The sequence below is a fragment of the Oncorhynchus mykiss genome, chromosome 9, assembly GCF_057628025.1.
Source record: "Oncorhynchus mykiss isolate SJ-2025 chromosome 9, ASM5762802v1, whole genome shotgun sequence".
NCBI lineage: Eukaryota > Metazoa > Chordata > Actinopteri > Salmoniformes > Salmonidae > Oncorhynchus > Oncorhynchus mykiss.
Genome location: NC_143030.1, coordinates 14,211,658 through 14,231,926, shown reverse-complemented (window position 1 = coordinate 14,231,926; position 20,269 = coordinate 14,211,658). Strand labels below are relative to the sequence as shown.

General features: G+C 44.8%; 1 protein-coding gene across 1 annotated transcript; it reads right to left on the bottom strand.

Moving 5' to 3' along the window:
• Window positions 1-187: 187 nt before the first annotated feature.
• LOC110531441 (phosphatidylinositol-3-phosphate phosphatase MTMR1) lies at window positions 188-16,630 on the bottom strand. Its single transcript, XM_036987304.2, has 16 exons — window positions 16,149-16,630; window positions 14,352-14,454; window positions 12,150-12,225; window positions 11,056-11,150; window positions 10,721-10,828; window positions 10,485-10,583; window positions 10,129-10,212; window positions 9,628-9,777; window positions 9,345-9,533; window positions 8,152-8,337; window positions 5,066-5,224; window positions 4,557-4,604; window positions 4,378-4,470; window positions 4,153-4,266; window positions 3,455-3,631; window positions 188-3,329 (listed from the first exon to the last, which is right to left on the bottom strand). Exons 1-16 carry the CDS (start codon window positions 16,277-16,279, stop codon window positions 3,156-3,158), a joined length of 1,986 nt encoding a protein of 661 aa, XP_036843199.1. The 5' UTR covers window positions 16,280-16,630; the 3' UTR covers window positions 188-3,155.
• Window positions 16,631-20,269: the final 3,639 nt, after the last annotated feature.

The window sequence follows — 20,269 nt, the reverse complement described above, 5'->3', positions numbered from 1 at the left end:
TTCTTTTCTTGTATCGGTGCAATGTAAGACGTTTTTATTTGCGATGAGCTGTGAAAAGCATATTAGATTTGTTTTGGTCATCCACAGAAGCACCAAGGCATAATGCTAACTGCTTGATATCTTAAGACGAGAGACAGGCAAGTAAAATACACGTGGTAAAGGCTTAAAAATGTTTGAGATGAACACATTTACCACAGAATCGTTTAATGAAGGTGCAGCACAGTGTTGAACATTGTAAGCATGACATAGAAACCGTTATTGTTATAACCACTATAATACATGCATAATGTCAAAGGTTAGGTTAGGCTTAACCAATCAGTGAAAGGCATGTAAAACATGTAGGTTAATCTTACGGACTATTCAAGTTAGCTAATGGCGTCAACCAATGCAAAAACGTACCTATGTCCACATATGGGTATTTGATTCAATTGCCACTCAAATAATGAGCATATTTTTTTCTTTCTCCATAGTTGAGAAAAGGATGGTCAGTATTGTTATTTGGCTTAAAGGCCACAAGAGGGCCCTATGAGTTGAACATTACCAGTGACTACCATTACCATCTTGTTAGGCCTTGGAGAGTAAAAACCAAGGGAGCGACTTCGGTTTTAGAAGTGTGTGTGTGGGGGGGGGACGAACGACACCAACTCATTCAAGAGTTTCTTTATTTGAACTATTTTCTACAGAAGAATAGTGAAGACATAAACTATGAATGAACACATATGGAATCATGTAGTAACCAAAAAGGTGTTATCAAAATATATTTTTAATTCTTCAAAGTAGCCACCCTTTGTCTTTGACAGCTTTGTACACTCTTGGCATTCTCTTAACCAGCTTCACCTGTAATGCTTTTCCAACAGTCTTGAAGGAGTTCCCACATATGCTGAGCTCTTGTTGGCTGCTTTTCCTTCACTCTGCTGTTCAACTCATCCCAAACGATCTCAATTGGGTTGAGGTCGGGTGATTGTGGAGGACAGGTCATCTGATGCAGCACTCTAGCACTCTCCTTGGTCAAATAGACCTTACACAGCCTGGAGGTGTTGTTATGATAGTCCCACTTAGCACAAACCAGATGGGATGGCATATTGCTGCAGAATGCTGTGGTAGCCATGCTGGTTAAGTGTGCCTTGAATTTTAAATAAATCAGTTTCATCAGCAAAGCACCATCACACCTCCTCCATGCTTCACGATGGGAACCACACATGCAGAGATCATCTGCGTCTCACAAAGACAAGGCGGTTGGAACCAAAATCTCAAATTTGGACTCATCAGACCAAAGTACAGATTTCCACAGGTCTAATGTCCATTGCTCGTGTTTCTTTGCCCAAGCGGTCTTTTCTTCTTATTGGTGTCCTTTAGTAGTGGTTACTTTGCAGCAATTCACCCATGACGGCCTGATTCATGCAGTCTCCTCTGAACAGTTGCTGTTGAGATGTGTCTGTTACTTAAACTCTGAGGCTGGTAACTCTGGGTCTTCCTTTCCTGTGGCTGTCCTCATAAGAGCCAGTTTCATCATAGCGCTGATGTTTTTTGCGTCTGCACTTGAAGAAACTTTCAAAGTTCTTGACTGGCCTTCATGTCTTAAAGTAATGATGGATTGTCATTTCACCATCTTCTGTATATCACCCCTACCTTGTCACAACAACAGTTTCAAACGCATTAAGGAAAAAAAAGTCCAGAAATTAACTTTTTACAAGGCACACCTGTTAATTGAAATGCATTCTAGGTGACTAACTCTTGAAGCTGGCTGAGAGAATGACTTGACAGATTTGCACATTCTTGGCAAAGGGTTGCTACTTTGAAGAATATCAAATCTATTTAGATTGGTTTATCACTTTTTTGGTTACTACGTGATTCCATATGTGTTAATTCATAGTTTTTTCTTCACTATTATTCTACAATGTAGAAAATAGTACAAATAAAGACAAACCTTTGAATGAGTAGGTGTGTCCAAACTTTGGCCTGGATAGCTAAATGTATATCTCCAGTACCAGTCGGATAAACACTCCAAACAGCCTACCCGACCACTCAGAGGCGTCCGCATGGTCCTAAAGCACACTGGTTGTCTCATTTTGTATCATATTCAAATGACAAACCTGGGGGGGGGGGGGCAAAAATGTCTATCCCAAGTGAAAGTTCCACCCCTGGTAAAAACACCAGTAGAAATGCACAATCTAATACAAAAGCACCACTGGGTAAAAGGTTCAAACACAAAACAAAGGTTTTGGCATCAGCAGAGTAGAAGTAAATCACGTGGGGAAAAAACAAACAAACATGGTTGCCTAAATCTGTTCCACTGATTCATCAGATCAGATTTGTCAACTGAGCAAAAGATCAGAATTGCGCTGCCTGTGTAAACACAGCCTATGACCAATAACAGTGTGGATAAGCAACAAATACACATTGAATAGAAAGGCAAAGATGACATTTTTTTAAGAGTGCACAGACTTTGAATGGAACATGTTGATAGGAACACATGACAGGGTACATTACAAGGGAAGGACAGGAATAGGGGACATATTACAAGGTACCAGTTATGGCACAGCTGGATAAGGTGAAGTAGTACATACAGAGCTCTTATTTAGGTTATGTCCCAAATGCCACCCTACATAGGGTACCATTTGGGATGTATCCTTAATGATCCACTTGATATAACATGCTTACTCAAATGTGTTTAAAAAAAGTGCACTTGATATTTCTACACGTCGTCTATGAATTCAACTTCTAATATTGGAAACTGTCGTCAATTGTAAAGAGTACCATACTTTAGGTAGGTAGAAATGTTAGTTCAGTCTATTCATATGTTCTATGTTAAAATACACACCAAATACTATGGTGCTTTTTTCATTACCTCATTTCTTTTCCCTTATTTTAAATACAACAACAAAAAGAATGAAACTTTGTTAACGTGTACCTCGTTTCTCAAGTTAAACTCTTTCTAGTTCTTTATGATAAAAACACGAAGTCAAAAAGTGATTCAGGAATACAAAGACGAACAAACAAGTGGTTACGTGTGTGTTGGGGACTGCATTCAGTTCTGTGTTGGGGACTGCATTCAGGTGTGTGTTCAGTTCTGTGTTGGGGACTGCATTCAGGTGTGTGTTGGGGACTGCATTCAGGTGAGTGTGTGTGTTAGACAACGGTATGTGTGTACTGTATTAAACAATGGTGTGTAGGGGCGTGCCCCCGCTGTGTGAGGGTGATGATGTGTGTTCTGATGAAGACGAGAGAGAGCCACGTGATGAAGATGCTTCCCTCTCCAACTCGTCTACCTTCCTCTGTAACTCTGCTCTCAGGAACAACAGCTCCTTCAGGTTCTGGTGCACCGGCATCTGATGAGAGAGATGCAGAGTTAGAAACATGTACGGATACACATGCAGATAGACGCACACGTGCAGAACAAGCCGTAAAGCAACACACAGTCAGGTCTGTCTTCCTTCACAACACCCACCCCTACCTGTGGCCTCATACGGGGGTTCCATCGTACATAGTACCCAGTCCACAGCTCCAGGTGTCTGACGCTAGCTAAAGGGTACAAGACCTGGTGCTCATAGTCCACATAGAACGGGTTGGTGAAGTCCTCTGGTTGACTGTTGATATAGGACCACAGAGAGACTGTCTTGGTCTGGACTTCCTGTTGAGGAGGAGAGAAAGAGAGACAATTGAATCAACATTCCACACATGGCTTTAAATCAAATCAAATACACGTGGTTAGCAGATGTTAATGCGAGTGTAGCGAAATGCTTGTGCTTCTAGTTCCGACAATGCAGTATTAACCAACGAGTAATCTAACTAACAATTCCAAAACTACTACCTTATACACACAAGTGTAAAGGGATAAAGAATATGTACATAAAGATATATGAATGAGTGATGGTACAGAGCGGCATAGGCAAGATGCAGTAGATGGTATCGAGTACAGTATATACATATGAGATGAGTATGTAAACAAAGTGGCATAGTTTAGTGGCTAGTGATACATGTATTACATAAAGATGCAGTAGATGATATAGAGTACAGTATATATGTATACATATGAGATGAATAATGTAGGGTAAGTAACATTATATAAGGTAAGAGACCAGATGAGAACTTTATTCATTGTGACTAGGTGACCCAACCTCCCACCCCCGTCAGCAAAGAAATGGTCCGTACCTTGGCTACTCTTTCCTGTTCGCTGTCGTAGAGGAATGTACCAAATAGACAACTATAGAGGTGGTCCAGAATGGTTATCAGGAACAACTCATTAAACTCAAACGCTGCAGGGAACTAGGAACAAATAGACAGAAAGAAAAAAGTATAATTTGTTTGTGTGTAGCTGGGAAAACTCATCAGATGTGTGTACATGCATGTACTGTGTGTGTGACAGTTGACACTCACCTGTCTGTTCATCTGCCAGACACAGTCTATAAACTGGATAAAGAGAGGCGATCTCTCCGAGTTGGCATGGTTCTCATCCCCATGACCCACACGCTGAAAAACACAGGTTATTACACAAAGAGCCCCTCACACACCTGTATAAAAACCCGCAGGAAACCATATAAAAACACAATCCTCACCGCAGCAAACTTGTGTCCGAAGCTGATCCACTCCTTCTCCAACAGCACCTGAGGAGACACAGCTCTTACACTTTACAGAACTGACCACAGAAACCTCCCTCACCAACAAGGCACTGCACAAGTTATAGTGAGTGATCTTGAGATCTTTCTTCTTGTAATAATGAATTAAAAGTAGCTGAAGTTAAGATGCTGTCAGCTAGGCTCTGAGCAGTATTAGCTAGCCGACAAACTAGAAACTAACCAACACATTGTTTAAACCGTTGATTTTGGGTGCTAGATTGACAAACTAAAATAATTTGAAAACGGTTTATTTGTGTTAAAATACAGCAGGTATGCCCTTTGGACCACCAGGCTGTTGATGTCGTTTTTGTGTTTCTACTTTTCAAAATGACAAGGACAATTTATGTCGGATGACTATAGAATGTTCCAAGCTGCCACTGTGACAATTGTCCAGACAGCCTTTACCCCTTCTCTCCCCCCCCCTCCCTTTATCCATCCCTCCTACCCACCTGGAATCCTCTCAGGGTGCGGTAGTGGCTGTCCAGCATCAGCATGGCCAGAGAGGTGAGCTGGGCCGTCCGGTCCCACCCATCACTACAGTGGACCATCACAGAGGTCTTACCAGACTCCAGCTTGTCAGCTATACGCACGGCGCCCGCCAGGAGCAGCTAGGGGGACATTTAGTGACAGTAAGCCTGATCTATGAACCACCCCCTTGTGTATACATGTGTGTGTGTGTCAAATCAAATCTTATTTGTCACATGCGCAGAACACAACAGGTGTTGACCTATCCGTGAAATGCTTACTGACAAGCCCTTAACCAACAACGCAGTTCAAGAAATAGAGTTAAGAAAATATTTACTAAATAAACTAAAAGTAAAACAAAACGTTGTAAAATCTAAAAGTAAAAAGAAAATTACATAACAATAACAAGGCTATATACAAGGGGTACCGGTGGTATGCATGGATAATAAACAGCAAATAGTGTAAATTGGGGGGGGGGGGGTCAAAATATAAATAGTCTGGGTGGCCATTTGATTAATTGTTCAGCAGTCTTATGGGAAGCTGTTAAGAAGCCTTTTGGTCCTAGAATTGGCGCTTTGGTACCGCTTGCTGTGCTGTAGCAGAGAGAATAGACCATTTTTTGGGCCTTCCTCTGATACTGCCTAGTTTACAATCACCTTAGTCAAATACATTTAAACTCAGTTTTTCACAATTCCTGACATTTGATCCTAGTAAAAATGCTCTGTTTTAGGTCAGTTAGGATCACCACTTTATTTTAAGAATGTGGGCACAGGGACTATGATAGCTCACGGCTGGGTTTCCCTTTGTAGTCCCTAATAGTTTTCAAGCTCTGACATATCCAACAAGCGTCAGAGGCGGCATAGTAGGATTTAATCTCAGTCCTGTATTGACGCTTGGCCTGTTTGATGGTTCGTCTGAAGGCATAGCAGGATTTCTTATAAGCTCTAGCCTTTCCCTCAGTGCGGATGTTGCCTGTAATCCATGGCTTCTGGTTGGGGTATGTACGTACGTACGGTCACTGTGGGGATGACGTCGTCGATGCACTTTTATTTAACTAGGCAAGTCATTTAAGGAGAAATTCTTATTTACAATAAAGGCCTAACCCGGCCAAACCCTAACGCACTGGGCCAATTGTGCGCCTCCCTATGGGACTCCCAATCACGGCCGGCTGTGATACAGCCTGGAAACAAACCAGGGTCTGTAGTGACACCTCTAGCACTGAGATGCAGTGCCTTAGATCGATGTGCCACTCTGGAGCCCCCAAAATATATTGATGAAGCCGGTGACTGAGGTGGTATACTCCTCAATGCTATTGGATGAATCCCCGAACATATTCCAGTCTGTGCTAGCAAAACAGTCCTGTAGTGTAGAATTCACGTCATCTGACCACTTCAATATTGAGCGAGTCACCACTTTAACTTTTGCGCATAAGCAGGAATCAGGAGGATAGAATTGTGGTCATTGCCAAATGTATGCATCTCGGTGTGGAGTAAAGGTGGTCTGGAGTTGACATGCTGATAGAAATGAGGTCAAACGGATTTAAGTTTGCCTGTATTAAAGTCCCCGGCCACTAGGAGCGCTGCTTCTGGATGAGCATTTTCTTGTTTGCTTCTGGCCCTATACAGCTTGTTGAGTGGGGTCTTAGTGCCAGCATTGGGTTGTGGTGGTAAATAGATGGCTACGAATAATATAGATGAGAACTCTCTTGGTAGATAGTGTGTATTCTACCTCAGGCAAGCAGTGGTGTAAAGTACTTGTAAGTACTACTTAAGTCGTTTTTTGGGGTGTCTGTACTTTACTCTTTATATTTGACAACTTTTACTCCACTTCACTCCCAAAGAAAATAATGTACTTTTTAACTGCATACATTTTCCCTGACATCTAAAAGTACTCGTTACATTTAGAATGCTAAAACAGAATTATGGCACCAATATAATGCTAATCAATATAATGCTAATCAATATAATGCTAAAGCAGGACAGAATTATGGCACCAATATAATGCTAATCAATATAATGCTAATCAATATAATATAATAAAGCATAATAATGCTTTGTCATCCATACTGCCTCATCTGGCAGACTCACGAAACACAAATACTTGTTTGTACAGGATGTCTAAGTGTTCGAATGTGCCCGTAATTAAATATATGAAAATTGTGCCGTCTGGTTTGCTTAATATAAGGAATTTGATGTATAGCATGTACTTTTACTCAAGTATGACGTTTTGAGTACTTTTCCCACCCCTGTACTTAAGTACATTTAAAACCAGATACTTTTACTGGGTAACTTAGTATTTTACTGGGAAACTTCACTTTTACTTGAGTCATTTTCTGTTAATTACCATCCTTGAGTATTTTTTTCCCCACTGCAGGTGAGCAATACCTCGAGACTTATTTGAGATTAGACATCGCACACCAGCAGTTATTGACAAATAGGCACACACCCCCGCACCTCGCTTTACCAGATGTAGCTGCTCTGTCCTGCCGAAACACTGAGAAACCAGCCAGCTCTATATTATCCATGTCGTCTTTCAGCCAAGTCTCGGTGAAACATAAGATATTACAGTTTTTAATGTCCCGTTGGTAGTATAGTCTTAATCGTAGATTGTCCAGTTTGTTTTCCAATGATTTCACCTTGGCCAATAATACGGAGGGTAGTGGTGGTTTACCTACTCGTCCACAAATTCTTACAAGGCACTCCGCCCTCCTCCTCCTTCTTCTCTGTCTTTTCTTCACGCTGATGATGGGGATTTGGGCCTTGTCTCGACAAAGCAGTATGTCCTTGGCGTCGGACTCATTAAAGAAAAAAATCTTCGTCCAGTTCGAGGTGAGTAATCGCTGTTCTGATGTCCAGAAGCTCTTTCCAGTCATGAGACGGTAGCAGCAACTTTATGTACAAAATGAGTTACAAACAATGTGAACCCCCCCCCCCCCCCCCCCCCCCAAAAAAAAACAGCACAGTTGGTTAAGAGCCTGTAAAATGCCAGCCATTCCCTCCGGCACCATTATCATAGTATGTGTACAAAATAGAGAGCAAAACTCAGAGAAAAGACAGAGAGTCCTCCTTACCCGTATGTACTCTAGCCAGTGTGTCTGGTCAACTGCAGAGTGCCAGTGAGCCTCATCTATACTAGGGTAGACCACTTCCTTCAGTTTCCTCAGTGACTCTCTCATCACGTGGATGTTGGGGATCTCCAGGAAGTTGAGTTCTACGTTGGGATAGAAACTCTCACTCTCATAACCACCATCCTTAGCCTGGGAGAGGGGAGGGGGTGGAAGGAACAAAGGAGATAGGGGTGGTAGGAAGGAGGGAGGGGGTGGTAGGAAGGAGGTGGTAGGAAGGAGGTAGGGGGTGGTAGGAAGGAGGTAGGGGGTGGTAGGAAGGAGGTAGGGGTGGAAGGAGGGAGGGGGTGGTAGAAAGGAGGGAGGGGGTGGTAGAAAGGAAGGAGGGGTAGAAGGAAGGAGGGGTAGAAGGAAGGGAGGAGGGGTAGAAGGAAGGAGGGAGGGGTAGAAGGAAGGAGGGAGGGGTATAAGAAAGGAGGGAGGGGTATAAGAAAGGAGGGAGGGGTAGAAGAAAGGAGGGAGGGGTAGAAGAAAGGAGGGAGGGGTAGAAGAAAGGAGGGAGGGGTAGAAGAAAGGAGGGAGGGGTAGAAGGAAGGAAGGAGGGGTAGAAGGAAGGAAGGAGGGGTAGAAGGAAGGAGGTGTAGAAGGAAGGAGGGAGGGGTAGAAGGAAGGAAGGAGGGAGGGGTAGAAGGAGGGAGGGGTAGAAGGAAGGAGGGAGGGAGGGGTAGAAGGAAGGAAGGAGGGAGGGGTAGAAGGAAGGAGGGAGGGGTAGAAGGAAGGAAGGAGGGAGGGGTAGAAGGAAGGAAGGAGGGAGGGGTAGAAGGAAGGAAGGAGGGAGGGGTAGAAGGAAGGAAGGAGGGAGGGGTAGAAGGAAGGAAGGAGGGAGGGGTAGAAGGAAGGAGGGAGGGGTAGAAGGAAGGAAGGAGGGAGGGGTAGAAGGAAGGAGGGAGGGGTAGAAGGAAGGATGGGTAGAAGGAAGGAAGGAGGGATGGGTAGAAGGAAGGAAGGAGGGAGGGGTAGAAGGAAGGAAGGAGGGAGGGGTAGAAGGAAGGAAGGAGGGAGGGGTAGAAGGAAGGAAGGAGGGAGGGGTAGAAGGAAGGAGGGAGGGGTAGAAGGAAGGGAGATAAGTAGAGTGAATAAGGAGAAGGGGTGGAAGCAGTTTAACACAGCGATGGAGCTCCTTGATTTAACAACTACACCTTGTTGTTGTCTGCCACGCTGCTCTGTCGGGCGTCAAAGATGGTGAGTTTGTGAGACTGAGCGTTGGCATCCATGATGGTCTGGAGGTATCTCTCGTCCTCCTTACAACGCCGGTCAGAGGGGCCCACTAAAGGCTGACTGCTACGGACTATAGTGGCCTGGCTCTCCGGGTGGATCCATGATAACACCTAGGGGGGTTTAAGTACCATCCTCACTGATTTAACCTGGTAACTTTGGAGGCAACTTTCACTGTCATTTTCCCAGAGAGAGAGAGATGCATACCGGTATGCGATGCCTGGCCCTAAAGGCTACCACTCCTTTGAGGTGGTCGTCCTTGATGCTGGTGGGGATGACGACCAGGGCAGGGTAGGTGTCACACACCTCATAACTACTGTTCATCTTGCTGATGGTCCAACTCTCGTTGGGGAGACCCTGGGGGGGACAGGAACAGGAACACTGCTAAATGTACTGAAGAACAGTTCATATAAGCTAGTCTTACATGAAACATTTCAAAGACTTCAAGAATCAATGCACATTAACCTCAAAGGATTGTGGGAGTGTGGATGAATCAGAGTAAGGCTTTCTACACACCAGATGAACTAGCCCAATATCCAGAACTAGTGGGAGATGAGTGATTAAATGCATCTAGACACATGCTAATCTCACTGATATAAACCTTTTGGTCTTGAGTGAAACTACAACTTTACCTTATCTAAGTGAACATGTCTATTAGCTAATATTCACTGCATATTCACAATCTAAAGTACAAACTTCCATGGTTACCTGTCTCTTGTACTCTGCCATGGGGTCATACACCTTCCACCCATCCACAGGAAACTCCTCCTTATACAGGAAGGCAAACAGGGGCTGCAATGGGATAGGCCAGGGAGAGTGAGTGGCAGGTCTTTCAACCAATCAATCAGCAAGGATTCTAAGACTCCACCCCATGTTATGATCCCCCTCGAGTGATAGTTTTCCGAACAAACCAATATATAAATCCTAATTAAGAGCCTGCCCCATTTTCAGTGACACATCCCTGCACCTATTAGGCTGCTGGGATCTTTAACTCCCACGCCATTCTGCTTGAGTGACATCTCTGCACCTATCAGGCTGCTAGGAGAGTGATTGATAGGTCTCACCAGGTCGTTTGACAGGGGGAAGGCATGTTTGGCCAGAACCTCCACTATCTCTGGTTGGCTGGCATCCTCCTTATAGGCAAATCTGGGACTACGCATGTCCTGATGGAGAGGGAGAGAGAGAGAGAGATGTTTCATTACAAATTGATAACTGACAGGACAATTTGCACAACCCAAACATAAAACTTGATGTATACTGATGCTATAGATGATCTATTTGAGTACAATCTAACGTTCACCTTACAGACTATCTCCATGCCCCTTGTGTTCTCTCCATGACTCTGAACACTGATGGTCTCCAGACGGCTGATCGCTCCCAGGTTCACATCCAGGATGAACGGAGTATCCTGGGAATGGGAATCAGACAGGAATGGGATGGGGATTAGACGGAAATGGGACAGGGTCTGTGTGTGTGTGTGTCTATGTGTGTGTGTGTCTGTCTGTGTGTGTGTGTCTATGTGTGTGCCTGTGTGTGTGTCTGTGTGTGTGTCTGTGTGTGTGTCTGTGTGTGTGTCTGTGTGTCTCTGTGTCTGTGTCTGTGTCTGTGTGTGTGTGTGTGTGTGTGTACTCTTACCCTCTCCAGGCTGATAAAGTATAGTTTATAGTTGGTGCTGGTGAGGGTTCCGGTCACCAAACCCGTGAAGGGGCAGATGTACATCACATCCTTGGCTGAGGGAACAAACAAATACACGACAGGGTTCAGTGGGAGGAAACTGAGTGATGTCGCTCTTCACGTGAAACAAACTAGGAAAGTGTAAAACATGTCAACAACTACAGCTGCTCTCGTGATGAAGAATGATGAAGAAAGAAAAACAGAAAAGGACAGAAAATGGGTAAATAAGTCAAATGGAGACAAAGATCTGGACAGAGAGAGAGAGAGAGAGAGAGAGGGGAGTACACTGAAAAGTTGTGGATGGATTCTAGAGGGAGAGAGAGAGAGAGAGAGAGAGAGAGAAAGGGGAGTACACTGAAAAGTAGTGGATGGATTCTAGAGAGGGAGACAGAGAGAGAGGGGGGTACACTGAAAAGTAGTGGATGGATTCTAGAGAGGGAGACAGAGAGAGAGAGAGAGAAAGAGAGAGAGGGTACACTAAAAAGTAGTGGATGGATTCTAGAGAGGGAGACAGAGAGGGAGGGGGGGGGTACACTGAAAAGTAGTGGATGGATTCTAGAGAGGGGGGGTACACTGAAAAGTAGTGGATGGATTCTAGAGAGGGAGACCGAGAGAGAGAGAGGGGGGGGGGGGGGGGTACACTGAAGAGTAGTGGATGGATTCTAGAGAGGGAGACAGAGAGAGAGGGGGTACACTGAAAGTAGTGGATGGATTCTAGAGAGGGAGACAGAGAGAGAGAGGGGGGGGGGGTACACTGAAAAGTAGTGGATGGATTCTAGAGAGGGAGGGGGGGGGTATACTGAAAAGTAGTGGATGGATTCTAGAGAGGGAGACAGAGAGAAGGGGGGGTACACTGAAAAGTGGTGGATGGATTCTAGAGAGGGAGAGAGAGAGAGGGTACACTGAAAAGTAGTGGATGAATTCTAGAGAGGGAGACAGAGAGAGAGAGAGGGGGGGGGGGTGACATAGAGAATAGTAGTGGATGGATTCTAGAGAGGGAGACAGAGAGCGAGAGACCGAGAGGGACTGAAGACAGAGACCGTAGTGCTACTAACCCACAGCCTTGATGGTCTCTCCGGGTACCAGTGGAACCTCATCCGTCTGGACCTGCTTGGTTCCGTCTCTTGGAGGCTAGAACATAGAACCACAGTAGGGAACAGATCTAGAACTTTTTAAACAGAACCTCGGGTCCTAAGCAGAACCATTTCTCACTGTCACAGACCTACAGCTAACAGAGGTGAACGCCAAAGAGAGGGGTAGACACTGGGAGACGAAGGGGGTAAGTGGAAGAGAGGGATCAAAGCGATGGGGAAAGGAAATAGAGAGATTGACAGAGCTATAGACAAGGGAGAAGGAACAGAGGCGGCATAAGGCCCTATGTGGCTCAAGCGCGAATCGTGGGTTTGATTCCTGCTCGGCCCACCCATACGTAAAATGTTTGCACGCATGACCAAGTCTCTCTAGATAAAATATCATAAGGGTTAGGCGAGAGGGATGGAGGGATAAAAGAGAGACTTGCCAAAGCATTATCAGGAAGCTCAGAGTCACTGTTGCCCTGGTAAATATGTCCCCCTTCCATAGAGTCCTTAACCAGGGAGAGGCATGGTAACCGTGGAAGCAGAGGGCAATAGGAAGAGTTACTTCTGTTACAGTTGCAAGTTATCTTGAGTGTGAAGGAGGAAAGAGAACAAGAGAATAAGGAGAGAGAATTCGAGCGCGAGAGAGGGAGAACGAGAGAGAGAGAGCGAGAATGCAGAAAAGGCAGAAGAGTTGATGAAAGGGTCTTTGAGGCCCAAAAGGTCATGTCTCCTCTACAGAGACAGGATATGAGGCGTGTGTGGGCGACGGAACTTTGTAGAAAAATTTGAATAGTTAGAATCAGTGGAGTTCTAACAGGAAGTGAAGAAGGGAGAGCAGAAGGGAGCGAAGCTACACAACGTCGCAGACAGGCTACAGTAACACCCTGAAGTCTGTAGACCAGAGTATCTGGAGAGTCAAAACAGCAGCTCCTACAAACTACAAAACACAAGGAATTAGCTGAAAGCTTGAGACAGCCATAGAAGAGTAGGTCATCACATAGGAAAAACGGTTTTCTACACAGCTCTGTATTCACACGCTCCTTGACAGGTTGTCAAGTAGTAAGATAAACCCATTTTAATACTAATGGACTTTGGCGGGTGGAAGCAGTAACACTCTTTAAATCTCACACTCAGAACAGACCGCTTGGACACCTGTGGGTTACAGACAACACACAACACACACACACACACACACACACACACACACACACGCCTAGTGGACACTAACATCACCAGGAGGCAAAGCTGCAACAGGTGGTGAGAGAAGCACTGACACAGTGAATACAAACCTCTAAACCTCTGTAAAGCAATGCTTTAGACCAGGGTTTCCTAAACTTGGTCCATCTGGGTTTTCCCCCAGCACTACACAGCTGATTCAAATAACCAAGTCATCATCAAGCTTTGATCATTTGAATCAGCTGTGTAGTGCTGGGGGAAAAACCAAAACGTGGTCCTAGGCGGGACCCTGGACAGAGTTGGGGAAACACTGCTGTAGACTGGACTGGAAGCAAAATACTGAGTCAGTTGACATAGAAGAAGAATGACGGGCATGACTGAGTCAGTTGACATAGAAGAAGAATGACTGGCATGACTGAGTCAGTTGACATAGAAGAAGAATGACTGGCATGACTGAGTCAGTTGACATAGAAGAAGAATGACTGGCATGACTGAGTCAGTTGACATAGAAGAAGAATGACTGGCATGACTGAGTCAGTTGACATAGAAGAAGAATGACGGGCATGACTGAGTCAGTTGACATAGAAGAAGAATGACAGTCATGACAGTCAGTTGACATAGAAGAAGAATGACTGGCATGACTGAGTCAGTTGACATAGAAGAAGAATGACTGGCATGACTGAGTCAGTTGACATAGAAGAAGAATGACGGGCATGACTGAGTCAGTTGACATAGAAGAAGAATGACAGTCATGACTGAGTCAGTTGACATAGAAGAAGAATGACTGGCATGACTGAGTCAGTTGACGTAGACTATGACACAAATCCCGCTCTACACAGCTACTTGAAGTGTATAAGCACACACAGACACTGATGCAGCTGTGGTTAATTAACCTGGCCCTTGGGAGATCTGTCCTCCTCCAATCCTGTCAGTCAGAAAACACAACTGTATGATGACCTGTTATTGTATGCCTGTGTGTGTGTGTGTGTGTGTGTGTCCCACCTTGCAGTCTCCGGATGCAGTGTCAGCGGGTACAGATGATATCTGGCAAGAGATGGTGGCTGCTATCAGCTGCTTACACCATTCTACATGAGAACCTGTAGGACTGGAGGAGGAAGGAGGAGCCGGGGGAGGAAGGAGGAGCCGGGGGAGGGAGGAGGAGCCGGGAGAGGGAGGAGGGGCCGGGAGAGGGAGGAGGAGCCGGGGGAGGGAGGAGGAGCCGAGGGAGGAGGAGCCAGAGGAGGAGCCAGAGGAGGAGCCGGGAGAGGGATCGGGGAGGAGCCGGGGGAGGGAGGAGGGATTGGAGGAGGAGCCGGGAGAGGGAGGAGGAGCCGGGGGAGGGAGGTGGGAGACGCGGGAGGGAGGTGGGAGACGGGGGATATACAGAAAGTGAGAAGGAGGAAGAGAGACATGAGGGAGAGGGGGACAGAGTGCAAAGGAAGGATGAGGGTACACATATGATGACAGAGAGACAGACAGGGAGGGAGAGGGGGACAGAGGGATCAAGGGAGAGAGAGACCCAACCAAATCAAGAGAAAACTAAAAGATAATAATTACATTGGAAAGAATTAACAACAAAACAGAGCAAACTAGAATGCTATTTGGTCCTACACAGTGAGTACACAGTGGCAGAATAACCACCGACTGACCCAAAATGAAGGAAATCTTTGACCATGCACAGACTCAGTGAGCATAGCCTTGCTATTGAGAAAGGCTGCCGTAGGCAGACATGGCTCTCAAGAGAAGACTGTGCTCACTGCCCACAAAATGAGGTGGAAACTGAGCTGCACTTCCTAACCTCCTGCCAAATGCATGACCATATTTCCCTCATATTACACAGATCCACAAAGAATTTGAAAACAAATCCAATTTTTATAAACTCCCCTATCGATTGGGTGAAATTCCACAGTGTGCAATCACAACAGCAAGATGTGTGACCTGTTGCCACAAGAAAAGGGTAACCAGTGAATAACACCATTGTAAACACAACCCAAATGTATTTATGTTCCCTTTTGTAGTTTAACTATTTGCACATTGTTAGAACACTGGTTTATAGACATATGACATTTGAAATGTCTTTATTATTTTGGAACTTTTGTCTGTTTACTTTTAAATGAATTATTATTTCAATGTTATTATCTAGCTGGTTCACTTGCTTTGGCAATTTAAACAAACATATGTTCCCCATGCCAGTAAAGCCCCTAACGATAGCGATATACATGTTTAGTGTCAACTGTAAATCCTGAGCCTATGGGAGAGATACCATAGACAGTCAGACGCAGTAGTTGCGTCACAATAAGTACGCCTGTGTGCAACATTCTGGGCCGAAACAGGTCGCGGTTAGGCCGAGTCCAGCTGGCAAAGACTCGGCTGTATAACTGAGGCGTGTTCGCTTGGCACGGATCCCTGCGTCCATCTGGAGGCGCTGAAATACACGAGACACAGTCGGCGACTAGAGATTCATGTACTGCTTTGTTTCACGGGACAATAATCGAATGCATGTTGCAGAGCAGTGCAGCACTTTGAAAAGCAAACATTACAACTGTCGCGTTCTCGTTGAAAATTACACCAACAACATATGTCAAACAAGTCCCCTAAATGCATGCAGACAACGACATCGCCCATCAGAAAAAGCACAAATAGCACAACATTGTAACGGTTTTGTAACAACATAAGGTAAACAATTGTCTCTTTCGTAGGCTGCAGCCTAGACATTCGCTCTTCTACGCGCGACACTGCCCAGTGTAAATGAACCTAACATTGTAACAGTTGTGTACCGATATCAAAATAACCTATCACCTGTCCAATGTCTCCACGCTATCCTGTTTCGACCCAGCGGTGGCCAATGTCCGAGGCTTGTTTCGATTCGGTACTCCCGGCTGCGCAGTGCCATCTCCACCGGCGACTCCTCCAAACAACTGCTTTTCCATTTTCCAGCTCCACTCCACCCGGTTTCCTTCTCGTTAGATGATGGATCAAATCTAATCCTTTCCGATTGTCAACAGATCTGGGTTGCAGGCGACGTGTTTAAGAATGTGTTAGCTTCCGTTAGCTATTAGCTCACAGCACGAGACAGAATACGGTTGTTCGCTAACTGCCAAGTCTGATTGTGTTAACTGATAAATTAGGCGTGTGTGTGTTTATTTACTAGCAGAAGCCGAGCGCTTGAACACCCCCCCCCCCCCCCCGCACGCGAACCACTGAGATTACCCAAAATGCATTTCTGGAGCGAGAAACTCACATCCCCATCAACCAGTTTCAGGATAAAAAACCATTAGATTGAGGATGTGTGAACTGTTTAATGCCTACTTCCCATAAAATAGGTCTGGTTATTACATCGTTAGTGCGCCTGCAAATGTAGGTCACAAGAGGTACATGTAATTACCCAAATAAATGAAACATTTGCGTAAACGAGGGCTACAACGAATATTGAAAGCAGGTGGCTCCACATAGGTATGGTTCCTGAGTTATTTAAAGAATTAACATCCCATCATGCTTAGGGTCATGTTTAAAAATGCCCAGTGTACCACTTTGAAAGAGGGGTCTCGAAGGAGCATAGGGGGTTTATCTCAGTCTCCAGAACTCAACCCAGTCAAACACTTCTGGGAGATTCTGGAGCGGTGCATGAGACCGCGTTTTTCACCACCATCAACAAAACACCAAATGATTGAATTGGTTGGAGAAGAATGGCGTCTGCATCCCTCCAAGAGTTCTAGACACCTGTAAAATCTAATGCCAAGGTGCATTGAAGCTGTGGTGGCCCAACGCCATAGCAAGACACCTGATGTTTTGTTGATTTTTGTCAGTTATTTGTAATTTATTCCAGGAAGCTAGGGTAGGCCCCATTTGAAATGTATCTAGAAAGTATACTGAACAAAAATATAAACACAACATGCAACCATTTCAAAAGGTTTTACTGAGTTACAGTTCATAGGGAAATCAGTCAAATGAAATAAATTAATTTGACCCTAATCTATGGATTTCACATGACTGGGAATACAGACATGAATCTGATGGTCACAGGATACCTTAAGTTTGTCTCATGCAACGCATCACGTCTTTCTCATAGAGTTGATCAGGCAGGTGATTGTGATCTGTAGAATGTTGTCCCACTCTTCAATGGCTGTGCAAAGTTGCTGGATAACAGCGGGAACTGGAACACTCAGTCATGCACGTCGATCCAGAGCATCCCAAACATGCTCAACGGGTGACATGTCTGGTGCGTATGCAGGCCATGGAAGAACTGGGACATTTTTAGCTTCCAAGAATTGTGTACAGATCCTTGTGACATGAGGCAGTGTATTATCATGGTGAAGCATGAGGTGATGGCGGCAGTATCTCGCCTCATGGTAGAGAAATTCAATTCGCTGGAAAAAGCTCTGGTGGACAATCCTGCCGTCAGCATGCCAATTGAACACTCCCTTATACACTTGTGTGTGACAAAACTGCACACTTCAGTGGCCTTTTATTATTGTCCCCAGCAAACTGTGCACTTGTGTAATGATCATGCGGTTTAATCAGCTTCTTGATATGACACAACTGTCAGGTGGATCGATTATCTTGGCAAAGGAGAAACGCTCACTAGCATGGGGTAAACAAATGTGATTTTTCTGTTGTTGAGAAATACATTTTTTGTGCATTTGGAACATTTCTTGGATCTTTAATTTCAGCTCATGATACATGGGACGAACACCACACAGTGCTGAAAAAATAACCAATTGTCATACTTCAGGCTGTGAGACACAAGGTCAGCTTAGGTCTGAGACATCCTATGAAGGGACACGGTCAGTTTAGGTCTGAGACATCCTATGAAGGGACAAGGTCAGTTTAGGGCTGAGACATCCTATGAAGGGACAAGGTCTGTTTAGGGCTGAGACACCCTATGAAGGGAAAAGGTCAGTTTAGGGCTGAGACATCCTATGAAGGGACAAGGTCAGTTTAGGGCTGAGACATCCTATGAAGGGACAAGGTCAGTTTAGGGCTGAGACATCCTATGAAGGGACAAGGTCAGTTTAGGGCTGAGACATCCTATAAAGGGACAAGGTCAGTTTAGGGCTGAGACATCCTATGAAGGGACAAGGTCAGTTTAGGGCTGAGACATCCTATGAAGGGACAAGGTCAGTTTAGGGCTGAGACATCCTATGAAGGGACAAGGTCAGTTTAGGGCTGAGACATCCTATAAAGGGACAAGGTCAGTTTAGGGCTGAGACATCCTATGAAGGGACAAGGTCAGTTTAGGGCTGAGACATCCTATAAAGGGACAAGGTCAGTTTAGGGCTGAGACATCCTATGAAGGGACAAGGTCAGTTTAGGGCTGAGACATCCTATGAAGGGACAAGGTCAGTTTAGGGCTGAGACATCCTATGAAGGGACAAGGTCAGTTTAGGTCTGAGACATCCTATAAAGGGACAAGGTCAGTTTAGGGCTGAGACATCCTATGAAGGGACAAGGTCTGAATATCCACAAGACTCACATGAGCAGACATTACATAAGAGATGTTCCTAATTTCAATATGACCTGAATAAACAAAAGGATAATAAAATATCATATTATGACTCCAAGAATATGAATGAATGAAACAACCCAATTCAACGTTTTTTTTTTTTAAAGTGAGAAATCTTTAAATTAATTTAATCAGCATTATTTACACAACAACCAACATGGACTACTCATACATGAGAGGAGTAGTACAGCCTGAATCCCACAGCTGTTTGTGTTGTCTTGCCAAAACTCCCATGTAGGCTGGGTGCCAGTTGGTTTCTGCTCGCCCTGGCATGAACAGAGCAGACAAAGACTGGTATGTAAAGCCTTGTCCAAGCCAGACAGGCCCATAGGGCAGCAGTCAATCTCCTGTTTCTGTAGCATGAGGCAGCTTGTTGTACAAGTACACCCCCCTTGACTGTACGCCCCCTGAAACAGACTGGCACCCAAGCTAACTCCTATGGTCATGACTCACAAGGATTTGGCAAAATGGCACAAACTGATCTGGGACACCAGGCTAGGGAGTAAGTAGGCTATAATATGACAGAAATCCCTTTAGACTAGATATCCCTATGTTAAAAGGTAGAATACATGAAGAAAATTAACAAAATCACTAGCGACAGCTGGCACCCAATTCTCTGGTCAAAATAAGTGCACTATATTGGCAGTAATAGGGTGCCATTTGCACAGCCTTTATCAGTGCTCAATTCTTCTAGGGCTGGAATTCAGTCAAACTCATTATACCAATGTTTATGGCAGTGTCTTTGTTTACAAACTAATGTCCATGCATCGCCTTCTCATTGTGGAAAAACATGGAAGCATCTATTTGTGATGGGGATACTTCCTCGTGGTAGTAAATTATTACCACAGTTCAGGGATTATATTTGACCATGGGGGTAAAAGAGCTCCTGCATAAATACCACAATGAGTTTGATTGAAGGCCGAGGCTGTGGATCAGACTTTTCTGGGCCCCTCATCCCAACAGCTAAAGGTCCCGAAGCTTCTGCGCATGTACGGAATTCTCTACTTTAAGCAGTCTCAGCTCTACACATATCGAACCATCCTTCACATTCCTAGTGTCAATGGAGAATTAAAATTTTCCCAATTTTTTTTACAGATGAAACTTCCATGCAGCATCTGCATAGCAACTATTCGATCTCAGTTTCATGGGGATATGCAATTAGATCGTTATGCTATTTATATTCAGTTGCCTAGTTAAATATAGGTTAAATACAAATAAATGGAGATTGCTATCATTGCGTTTTTGCAGACATTGATTCAGCTGTGACCTAACCTTATTAAAAGAGCACCATTCGCTAGAATAGCCGGTTCCCTACGAGTAAAGCAGAGACTGTGTGTAAAGTAGAGAATCCCGCACAATAGCAGAAGCTTCGGGACCTTTAGCTGTCCAGAAGAGGGGTTCAGAAAAGTCAAATCCT